Here is a 12,933-nt window from a genome sequence, read left to right as displayed (position 1 = left end):
ATTGGAAGTAAATATTTGTACATTTAAGAATTCCTTTAATTTCAAAACAAAAACTGGTACAGATATTTTTGGAAGTTATGCAAATAATATGTTTTAACATTAACATACTCCCGTCTTTAAATACAGCGTGTTCTTTCTTGCATAAACTGTAAAACATTATGTATTTGCAGAAATAAGTTTAAATATTTAACAGTTATTTTTACTTTGGCTTATTTTTACCAACACAAACACCAAATATTTGGCAAACCTGCCGCCCTGTGGACACTGTTCCATTTAGTAGTTGGCGATCGTTGGCCAAATGATTTTGTGATGAATCGTTTTGGAAACTTTCCACGTGCACCTTGAAATGACAGGAATAACAGCTGCATCACATTTACCTTGTATCCAAACAAACTGGAAATGTTATTGTAAATAGGGCTATTCATTAGTGTCCATGAATTTGTGGCACAGGAACAATTTAGTGGAATGTTCTAGTAATAAGTTTACATCAATTGCCTTTGTGGTCTCGTGATATGTTTCGATGCATTTGTTACTGCATTGCGCAAACAGTTAAATTAGGTAGTTTTGTTTGTCAAAAATAAATTATATCGACTTTTAAATGCAATAAAATATTAGAAAATAATCACACTTTCTTTCATTCATAGATTTGATGATTACTTAATTAATATTCGAATTTTTCTAGATAATTTTCTAGTATCCTATAACCCAAGTCAACTCATACCCTGTCTGTGTAACTAATTTCATCAAAATCCGTTCAGTAGTTTCAGCGTGATTGGCGGACAAACTTTCGTGATATAAAAATTTGTTTATACGTAGACTAACTTTTGCTTGATACTTTGTATGGGCATAGAAATATTGGGATTTCGACATCATCATCTCTTAATGTTCCTTTACAGCCCTGAGGAACCTACATACTACACACCTTTCAGCATTTCTCCCATCAGTTGGTATCTGTTATCTGTCACTCACTAACACAAAGAGTTTGACACATTTACATAATATATTGATTGACATACACTCCGTTGCGTGTGTAACATCATAAGTTGCATCATTACGTCTACATTGTTTTTCATAGGACCTTGAAGTTAGCAAACGTTTATGCAAATATTGGCGAATCGTGCATCGGATTCTCTTATGACGTATAACTGACGAATATTTGCAGTTCTGTCATCGTTCTCACCTGTGAATAAGGAAAAAGTAGATAATGCCTGAAAGTGAAAACTACAGCACATAGAGACAGTTTTGGTTCTGAAGAAGGACTTCTCTCATGTGTAGGACATGAGACTATGCAAATACTGAACCCAATACTTGGTTGCCGCGCAGCGTGTAGCGGGTTGAATTCCCGCAAGGAGCAACTCTTTGCGTGATCGAAAGATGCGATTGTGAACTTGTATGTTTGTAAATGCAGCTACGAGACAGGAAAAAAATCCTAGTGTGGGGCAACGTTTGTAAAGAGACAAAAAATACTTAACAAACAAAAAACATGTCGCCTTTTAACACCCTTTTCGGACCTACATCTACTTCTTATGGACTGTTGGTTGTGTCATCATAAGCTGACAATCTCATAATTCAATTATCCTTTTGCGATACCAAACCACAATACTGCCACCTGTCTCAAAATCCTCGTCTATTGTCAGACGGTTCAAACTTTCACATATTTTACCTACATTAAAGAGTCACATGTGTCATAAAATTGCTCATAAATACATCACAATAAAACGGAACTCAATTAGTGGAATTCGAGAAATGCTAGAGCAGCAATGTTATCTAATACTTTTACTGTAATTGATCACCATTATATCATACTCTGCTAAGTTACGCAGTAATCCGTTACTGTCAACACGACGCAAATACGGGACCGGATTTAGGATAACATTATATCTATGAATGAAAGCCATTTTTTTTGAGGGTGGAAAATCATCCAATGACTTCTTTCGCCTTGGGTGAGGCGAGAGAGAGTGTCAGACTCTTACTGACTAAAAACCACCTCGTTCCTTCTCCTGCTTTGAACCGTTTAACGTTGTCCGCAGCTCCGGAATAAATGAAAGCCTACGATGTGAAGTACTGTAGGAATAAAGGAAGGGCAGTTTTAAAGTCTTTCAATTACTTGATACTGAAGTGTTGTGCACAATGTAGGTACTCATTATTGTGTCAACATACAACGCATTCACAAAAATAGAAAATCTCTAAGGAGTAAAGCCCATTCCATTATTGCTGGGGTTGATATTATTAGTGTGTTTAAAAGGTACCTTTGACAAAGTTAACTATAAGTATTAAAAAATCAATATCCCAAGTTAGTCCCTGTACAAACACCTCAGTAAGTAGCGAGAGCACTTTCTAGACACATCTCAGTAGGTACTTAGTACGTAGGTCTTCGCAGATACCTACATTACTTTCACTGGCACTTTCCCAACACTCTCCCTGTCCTCAATCGAGTACAGGTGTACTTTAGGACAAAGACATTGTATACAAAACCAGAATCGACAGATTTTATTGACAAAAACATAAGGTTTTTTTTTCAAAAGACTTGATTTAATATACTGTGATAATTCTTCTCTAATAGTAAAAGCCAGTACACTTATTGTACCTATTGGGCTAATCAAACAATTTTACTACATCGTTATTCAAGTGGACACTTATGTGGTGTCGTTCGACCACCCAAGGGACAGGATTAGGAAAATTTATTAGCTGCTCATCCGAAATGATATCCTCTATCTGAGGATCTGATTTCAGGCAATAGCAGGAACAAGTTCAGAAATCTATAAATGCAATGTTATCTCGATCTAGGCGTCTATCTGACTGGAGGCTTTGGACCATGATCCATCAGCACCCCTAAAGGTTTTAGTGAGACAAGACAATCCTTACTCCCCAAAAGTATTTTTGGAAAGTTTCCTCTCAGTCGCCTTTCCAAAAAAGACATAATTCCCTCTAAAACCCTTGAATCGCAGCATCAAAAACACTAAACTACCGCGAACAGAACGAATCTTATAATAGAATGATTTATTTTTAACTTCATTCATTCATTGACGACCGACGTAAACGAAAATAGTTCTAATAAAGCTATTAATAATCTGTTTTAATTCACTTTTTATTGAGTACTATATCTACGTCTATCCTTGAGGTATAAAAAGAACTATAAAACCAGTTAACCAGTTAATTTCTAGTCAATTTATGAGGACGAGAATTTTATACGCGGCAGATGTAAGTTTAGTGTGTAAATTAATGATGAAGTACGGTTGTCGCAGTGGCTAAGCAACTGGCTGCCGTGCAACGTGTCGCGGTGTCGATTCCCGCACGGAACCATTCTTTGTGTCTATCCACAAATTGTTGTTTCGTGTTCTAGGTGTCATGTGTATGTGAAGTTGTATATTTGTAATTGCAGCCACGACACGGGAGGAAATACTAGGGTGGGGCAACGTTTTAAAAACATACCTTGACTCCAGAGTGAAAAATGCTTCGAGATTGAGGATAATATGCAATAAGTTACCACTTACCACGGCCTCAGCTCGGAGCAGGAGTTTGAATTACTTAATAAGTATTTATTACTAAGGCATGCATAAAGCAATGTATTTTATTATAAACCTCATAAAAACTTCAAAGTTTCTCTTAATATTAAAACAAAGGACACAAGAGAAAGTGAGTGAAAACGACTTGTTACATCAATACCGGTATAATCCTGTTTCATTTTACTTCTGTACGAAGTCAGCAAATATCCTTTCTTTAGTTACTTATGTGTCTTTACATGCGCTGTCAAGTTCCCTGCCTGTTCGCATGTCTAAAAGCTATAGCAGAACTAAATCCAATAACTTCGAGCTGCGATAAAACGAAGCTTGAATGAATGAAAAGCAATTTCGTGTTATGCATTCGATTGCACGAATCGAGTGGGATGTATCGAGTCGAGCATCGAGCGTCAAGCGTCATTTGTTTGTAGTGAATAATCGCGAGTGTTTATTTACGTTTCTACGACAACAGAATAGGGGAGGTTCTTAATTTGTGTGCAAATACGAATACGGGCTTGTACGATAAAGGATTAAAAAGTATTCGTATGTTAGATTCCGTATTAGGTCGGTAAAGGTCGGAATCTGGAGTAGTGGTCGGTTTCAGGTGATACGATAAGTCAGTACAATTTTAATTTGTGTACGGATACGAATACGGGCGTGTACGATAAAGGATTAAAAAGTATTTGTATGTCAGATTCCGTATTAAGTCGGAAATGGTCGGAATCTGGAGTAGTGGTCGGATTCAGGCTACGATAAGTCAGTATAACTCTGTATACTATGTATCACATTAAGATATTAAAGATCTACAATCATATGAATTAATCTTCGTATTTGTATAGACTAGAATATAGGAAAATCAGCTATACCTATGTATGTAGGTAGGTACTACGTAATTAATCCTTATGTGCTTACACCAATGATAAATAATGAAGATGAATTATCCATTTTTAAAACTACACGGTTATTTAACATAACTACTATACAAATACGAAAATTATGCTAGAAAGTTCCACTTTATTGTCCAATTGCCTTTTATAAAATTCAACAATAATGCAAAATATGTTCGAATAAATGCGACACATGATTATTATTGAATTAAGTCAAAATGCCGTAATAGTCCAATTACTGGCTTCGAAATACAATAATAAGCAGGTACGCTCGGTAATGGGAGTGTGGCCCCAATTTTACACCCAATTTACCTTAATAGAACCTAATAATTTATTACCAAAATTACGGTAACAATTTTTGCCTAAAATTACGGAATTGAATACTATTTTTCCTAATGCGTCCCTGTACATACGAAGTTGTACCTGCTATGACTGTTTTTTTATATGTCAACTTTTGCGTATTGCTATCACACTAATATGAAAGGAATGTGAAAGTATGTTGGTTTTGATATTTGTCCATCAATCACGCTGAAACTACTGAACGGATTTTGATGAAATTTGGTGTGCAGACAGGGTATAAGCTGACTTGTGTGATTTTTATCCCACAGAAACGTGGGCAAAGCCGCTGGCAGAAGATAGTTCAAAGATATATTGTTCGTTTCTTACAAGTTCATATTTTTCACTACGGTTAAAACGCAATGAATAGTCGTATAAAAGACTTAACAATACATAAACGTAGAAAACTATTAGCCTCTCAGAAGTTGCTACTTTCCTTATACCTTTCATCTAGAGTTCTAGATTAACTAAAGTAAGCGTAGCACCGTCAACTAAACAAGTTCCTTCATCATGAATGAAATATTTACGATAAAACAGCTCTTAATTAAATAATAACTAGGCTTATAATTGACTGCATCCAATTATAGTTACCGTGAGATTCTATTTATCGTGACTTTCATCCTTGTTGAGATAAATGGGGATTGAAATGAAAGTTGCATTTAATGATTTCCTTACCTTTGATCAAACGGATGGGGACGTGATAAATATTTCTGTAATTAAAATAAAACCACACGATTTTATGAATGTTTAAAACTAAACCAATTTTGAGAATTATTTGTTTAATTTGATTATTTATTTCTTTATTTGTAGGAAATAATTTAAAATTCATTATCCGTCGCCCGAAATTTAGTTACTTACTAGCAATTGATCATAAAAATGGTCTTTTAATTAATAGGTAAGTATATTTTTTAAATAGTATAGGTTTAACTAAGTAGCTGTCAAGTTTCCTTTAGGTACATTACATTTTACATAATGAGAAACCAATTCCACGTGGAAAATTAACAAACATCCATTCATTCTAATAAATAGTAGGAATAGGTATGGAATAAAATTGTTTAGGGATTCGCGTGACTAATACCTTCAATAGACTAGCGAAGTGATCTACATAATTAAATACACGTATCATGAAAATGAGGTCTATTTTAGGTACAAAACAGAAAGTAAGTAAACACGATTAAACTGCACCTAATCATTGACATGCACGCACACTGCGCTGCATGCATTAATATTGTACAACTGCGGAAAAGGCTAACTTAAAATACCAAATGCAATTAGTTTTTTAAACTGTTTTCTAGTAAAACACGGAATTGGTTGTTAAAACTTTTACTGTGTTGAAAAACATGTGTAGGTGTTGTTATTATAGTTAGGTTGGTATAATATTTTACTGACAAAACATCACGCGTTCAAAGTTTTTAACCCCCGCATTAGTAGACAAAGATAAACTACAGTTTTCAGTAGGTACCTATGTGCTTACAGTCAAAATTAAAGTCAGAGTAAAAAATCAAAGCCAAAATTAAAAGTACTATTCCACCAAAGATGTGCTATGGTACGTTGCTTTACATGCATTTGGTTTCCACCAATCAGAGAAATGGTGGAAACGGACTCAGCTTTTTTACCGAAAACTATTGGTAGGGCCTAGGTTAAGTAACCATTAAAAGACTGTGAGTGCGGCGTTAAGAGCGGTTATTACATTCAAAATCTTTACTTGCTTTCCTCAATATGATTTCCGCCATATGTGCTGATATATTTAATATGAAAAAATGTTCAAACAAAAATTGTTTATTGACATGAACCATTCACCTCTGCCCACCTGGGAAAAACGGGCTTGTACAACATCAAAATTAATATAGCACTTTGACTTGTCTATAATAAATTAAACGGGTGTGTAGTTAACGTTAAGTTTTACCGACACAATTACTAGTAAACATAGGTGTGTACCAATTAAATGTTCTGAGAATTGAACATACATATATTAATTAATGATAGAACGAAACGTTTACATTGGGGAAATTATTAAATATAGTAGGTATATATGTAGTTGATAGCACAATTTTTAATCAACCAACATACAATATTAATTAATAGCGCTTACCGTGGTACATACAACAAATGTTCGTAACTAACTAATTCATTTAATTTCACTAATGAAAATTGAATACCTTTATAATAGTAGTCAACAATCACACTAATTATAAATGTGAATGTTTGTTTAGATGTTTGTCCGTCAATCACGCTGAAACTACTGAACGTATTTTTAAGAAATTTGGTATACAGACAGGATGATGAGCTGACTTGGGTGATAGGACATAAAACATAGGTAGATGTTATTAGTCCTGGCCTGGGCGATTACAGTTTTCCCGGAAAATGGCTAATTTTTCAAACAATACGTTCCTTGACAATAGCAAATACAGCGAATTATTTCTGTCTAAATCATTATTGACACTTCAATCCCAGTAAGTAATGTTACATTACATTTTCTTTTACAAGTTGCCCGTTATAAAAACAATTAGTTCACACAGTGTAATAAAGATTTTAACGTAATATGTAATTAGATACGGCAGTACTATCTACATAGCGGGTTTGTTTCTTTTACATGTAAAAAATGTGTAGAAAATTATCGAATTGCATAGCGATAACTGTGAAAACTATGAAAAGTACGTAAGTAAAAGTAGGTACTAATCACTACATAGTATAAAACAATGTCGCTTTCTCTGTCCCTATGTCACTTTGTATGCTTAAATCTTTAAAACTACGCAACGGAATTTGATGCGGTATTTTTTATAGATAGAGCGATTTAAGAGGAATATTTATATGTGTATACATGCATGATATATCACCGTTGCACCCATGCGAAGCTGGGGCGGGTCGCTAGTTTTCTTAATAGTCTCGTGTAATGTTTTAACGGTTCGATTTGCTACGGGTTCTCCATTTGAAAATCAATTTAGTGTTTAATTGTTGATTGTTAGTAGAGCTAAATATATTCATAATGTGTTTTATTAAAAAAAAACAAAAATTTCCATTGAAAATATCAGAAGATAAAATTCAACAAAATCGAGGCCAATGAACCAACTTCACACGAAAACGTTGCGATAAAAATAAAATATGAAATAAATAAAACACACAATGAAACGTACTTGTAACAAACTCCCGCGTTGACACGGGAACAGTGTAATAAACACAAATCAAGCTTAACTCTACTCTCTGGCCCAAAGATTTAGCTCCCTAACGCCATCTGTCACTGGGCCAATAAAACTGTCTCAAAGGGCTATTATCCAAAGGCTTGTAAGGTATAAAACATATAAAGGGAGGAAGGATGAATGTCTGAATATAAGGACTTGCCCACAATAGTTAACTGTTGTCTGTTCTCAGTTTTATGACCGCCATTTTCCTTTACATGTCTGCTATTAAAACGTTAAGCTTGATAGACAAGTAAACGGTTATGGGAACATTCCTTTCTGTAAACTTAATAATCTCTGAAAATAGGTAGTGGAAATTGTTTTATGAATATTGCATAGTTAGAGAATGGATGTAAGGAAGATGTTTTTATTAGATTATGTACGAAATTAATGTTGATTTTTTCTTTTATTGAATACAAAATGGTCTTGGTCGCTGTATACCTGCTATATCATGGAGGAGGGGAGGGGGCTACATTCATAAATTGCGTATGGATTGTTTTTATGTTGTAGCATTTTGTCTCGGAAATAAACAGATTTCGAACAAAGGGTGTAACTAATTGTTCTAAACTTTTCTAGGATACAATTTTATTATATATTTTTTTTCTAAATCTATTTTCTCAAACTTCAAAGTAAAATCCTCCTCCTCCATACTTAATTACATTTGTAAGAAAAACAAGGAAGATGCGATGGAAATTCTCAAAATACTCAAATAAAATGCCATCAAGAAGTTCTTAACAAAATAAAAGGTCTGTGAGCAGTCAATCTGAAATATTTGTTTAATTAAGCGCGCGTCGGTTATCCGTCACGGAATGTCTTAGTTCACGCCGCACTTACTCAGCAATTAAGAATATTTATTACGACTCTGCCATTTCATACAACTTTGCTATAAATATTGCGGAGATCGTAAAATACAGGTACCGTACATATTTACTTGGCAATTAAGAGATATACCTTTAGTATGTATCTTCGTATATTTACATATGAAGTGTGGGAGAACCATGCTAAGGTACGAATGGACCGACTCGACCGGAGTGACACCACGGCCTCACAGAAAACCGACGTTTGCGTTGTGTGAGTGAAGTTACCGGAGGTCCTTCCCAATCCCCGATTTTCCAACAACCCTTAAAGTCCTAACCCCCAAAAGGCCGGCAATGCAGTTGTAACGCCTCTGGTATTTCTGGTGTCCATGGGCGACGGCGATTGCATACCATCATGTGATCCGTCTGCTCGTTTACCGGCTTATAACATAAAGATAAAGTAAAAAAATAATTATTTACCGATTTTTCTGATTATTTGACGAAACAAAACTATTCCTTTCGACATTTGTTTTCAACTAGGAAAAAACATCTGCTTCGAGAAGCTATAGGGACATTTTTCTGCCTCACGTCTCACTAGGCACTTGATCACCTAGGCAAACCAGAAAGACTTAAAAGTAAACATCAATAACGAATATGGAAGAAGTACAGTTACTTAGTACCTACTATCTAGTATCTACATAGGTACTAACAACGTGTTTTTCTAGATTACCTAGTGCTCCTGGCCCGGTTCTGATCACCTTCAAACCGCTATATGACATCAAATAAACTAAGAAATCCTGGATCATTAAACACGAGAATATTTATGAGAAAATTCCACTATAAATCATGAATAATAGTTTTAATAAACTGAAAATGCAATAATGTAATTAAATAAATATTCCATATCATGTTACGGGTTTTTACAAACAATGGCCATACTTTCATACCTTTTTTTTAATTCAAGAATAATAATGCTTTACCGGATTAAATAAAAATTACATGGTTCCATTGAAAAACAAATAATAATAGCATTGGAAAGTACCTAGAAAATGTTGTACATAATTCAAGTATAAAAGTAAATAAATATATTCTTTCTTTAACTGAATGAAAACTACATTTGGTGGAATACTCACACAAATAGTAAAAAAAGTAACCACAGTCTATTGCATATTAACAGTGGTATGCTATTCTAACAACATTACAAAAGCCTCTGTTATTATTACTATCATCATTAAATAAGTCCGTTTCTGACCATGGGCCTCTAAAAGCACACTAGCGCCACAAAGCTCGAATTTCAATCCTTCCAGTACTCATAAAATAATTAAACTATTTTGTTGCAGTATATCTTCGAAAATGGGTCTAGAGAAGATGGTCTGTTGACACGCGAGAAGTTTATGGAAGTGAATGCAAGGATGGAAGCCCGACGGGACTTCTTGAAGACAGAATGCAGTAGACTTGGGCTCGACACTTCCAGTCATAAGTCGAACGCCTGGGAGTATCTTATAAATAGACAATATCATGTTATATGGTGAGATTTTTATTTAGTATTAATTTAACAAAAAATTTTGGCTCATTTTCTCTTTGTATATGTGTATTGTTTGTGTTCGTCCCTCATGACTAGGGACATGCAAGACTTGGGAGTCTTGCCCTATCGCGTACTTAAGTAATTAAATTTGATATTTCCAACACACTAAATTTATAAATGTGAAAGATTGTTTGTTTGAATGTTTGTCCGTCAATCACGCTGAAACTACTGGACGGATTTTGATGAAATTTGGTATACATACAGGGTATGAGCTGACTTGGGTGACAGGATTTATATTAGTATCCCACGGGAACGCTGACGAAACTGCTGGCAAAAGCTAGTATGAATGTATGATAGAAGAGCGCTATTATTTTCAAAGATAACTTTACTTAATTTAACCGTATTCTGCCGACCAACCGTCTAAATACAAATTTATTTCAGGTGTAACATATTCAAAGCGGCGTCCACCTCATGGATGTACAACTTCAACCTAATGGCGAACTACTCAGCAGCGTTCTTAGACAAGACAAAAGAAGTGCCGCTGCAACTAGCCAGGAGAAAATACGCGAGGCCCACTGCAGAAATGATCAAGAAGGCACAAGGAGATTCTATCACATTCCTCATTGTCCGACACCCTTTGGAAAGATTAGCGTCCGCGTATAACGATAAGATTGTACACGCATGGCCGAAGTCTTTCCACGATAAACTTGGGCACAGGATTGTTAAGAAGTATAGAAAGGTCGGATTGTTGCATCAAGTCTCTTTATATGATAAAGACCCTAGTTTAAAATTTAAAAATTAATTTTGCCACTAAGTTTGACCCATGAAACAGTTGATAGCCGATGAGAGATCAATTAATCATAATATGTGATTTGAAAGATATTTTTCTTTTTTCTTTTTCTTTTTTTTAAAAAAAAAACGTTGCCCCACATTAGGATTTTCTCCTGTGTCGTAAAAGATAATAGTTTTCTAATTTGGAATTTTGGGTTTCTATGGAAACCTCCACATGTTGGTATTCCAAATTAGGAATCCGGAACACTTTCTTATCAAATTCTTACTTTTATAGCCAGCAGACAAGACCCGGACTGAGAAGTATCCAGTATTCGAAGAGTTTGTATCGTATGTGTTGGACGAGGCGAAAGCTAAAAGGTCTCTGGATATGCACTGGACACCGTACACCACATTCTGCACTCCTTGCAAGTTCAACTTCGATGTCATTCTCAAGTTTGAGACGCTAGATGTAAGTATGGAACTGAATTTGTTATACCTATTATTGGAAGCAAGTATAACAGCTCGTACTAGGGACCTACTTAGTTTTTAAGTTAAATTTCCGTGGTGCTTGGCGACTGGGCTTCTTCCAGTTGTGCCTCTAGGCTTAAATCATTCTGTCTCAACTCACCGAGGGAAGTGGAAACTATCGTTTTCTTTTACTTCTTCATTAATAATGTCATCTAATGTTTTCGTTGCGGGATCCAAGACAGTCATTCATGTCCCTGTGATGCGCCGGACTTCAGTGTTCTGGTGTTTTCTTGGTTGTATCTACTGTCCTGTACTGTTGTGGCGGGCTTGTTCCAAAAAAAGTATGGAACTGAAGCCATTATCTAGTTTTCAAAAAAAAGTCCTTAACGTATATCGACATAGCTAAGAAACCCGTGGGCGGAAACTAGCACAAAATGACTCACAAACCAAACCTACTTATATTATACGGTATACGTAAATCTCCAACTTGGCACTAATCTATAAAAGTTGGAAGTATATTCATTATCTTGGCAAGAAGCCTGCATTTTAAGTGGCCTACATCAATTTGGAAAACGTTCCAAAGCTGTTGAACCGAAATATTATTTTTATGGAACGATGAATGTTCTTGGAATCATAAGAATCGAAGGTTTTAAGTGAGCGTGAAATGGGTAACTAGGTGGTGGTCAGTGGGGGAGTAATAAATAAGCCTTAACGAGTGGATCCTAACCGCACGCTTTCCCAATGTGGTCGGAGCTTCCGTTGCTCTGGTCGGGTCCGCATTTCCAATTCTGTTTCAATAATGGACACTGATGGACGCAGTGATTCATTCTCTATAAAACCAAGTTCACCACAACTGCGTATTTTCCTGTTAAATTCACAGATTTTATATTGTAACTACCAATGATAACCATCGAATAGCACAAATTCCATTTACTCACGCGTTCTTCATTAGGCAATAATATACCTACTTATTAATGTTTAAATTAGTCTTGACAAAAATAGAACACATAGGTTCCACATAGCATCAATCATACTAGAAGCCAAAGAGTATAATAAGTATAGGGGAACTAGAAGCATCAATGACTTTATTCCTTACCAATAAACATGACATATCTACTTCAAAAATAAATAGGTTTTTATCAATTTTATTCTTCCACTCTATTCTACTAACTTAACTATCTGGCAGGTTATTTTATGCTTCCATTTTTTACTTGGCAGGAGGATCAAAAGTTCCTGATCCAGTTGGCTCACCTCCAAGACATCGTGAAGCCTGAATGGAAGAATAGCGGGAAGGGCACTACAGCTACTGTGCATATCATCAGTAATCTATACGCGAGGCTCAACAGACGCCAGCTAGACGGCCTCTACGATTTATACAAGTAAGTAGCTTCATTACCATATTAGGTACAACACAAGTACACAATGATGGGATGTTTTACACTGTGCATTGAATATTGAAGATTGTTGTAAAAA

At 35.3% G+C, this 12,933-nt stretch overlaps 1 protein-coding gene across 3 annotated transcripts in view; it reads left to right on the top strand.

Annotated features, from left to right (window-relative positions):
- The window catches only part of LOC118266339 (carbohydrate sulfotransferase 11), a 63,963-nt gene that overhangs the window by 48,377 nt on the left and 2,653 nt on the right, over positions 1-12,933 (top strand). For all 3 annotated transcript variants that reach the window (XM_035579750.2, XM_035579749.2, XM_035579751.2), the window contains 4 exons: positions 10,037-10,224; positions 10,663-10,960; positions 11,288-11,461; positions 12,679-12,839. In XM_035579750.2, coding sequence (XP_035435643.1) covers positions 10,037-10,224; positions 10,663-10,960; positions 11,288-11,461; positions 12,679-12,839 — 821 coding nt within the window. The remainder of the gene's footprint in view (positions 1-10,036; positions 10,225-10,662; positions 10,961-11,287; positions 11,462-12,678; positions 12,840-12,933) is intronic.

Source organism: Spodoptera frugiperda, chromosome 7, assembly GCF_023101765.2.
Source record: "Spodoptera frugiperda isolate SF20-4 chromosome 7, AGI-APGP_CSIRO_Sfru_2.0, whole genome shotgun sequence".
Classification (NCBI taxonomy): domain Eukaryota; kingdom Metazoa; phylum Arthropoda; class Insecta; order Lepidoptera; family Noctuidae; genus Spodoptera; species Spodoptera frugiperda.
This window is presented reverse-complemented; position numbering and strand designations above follow the sequence as displayed.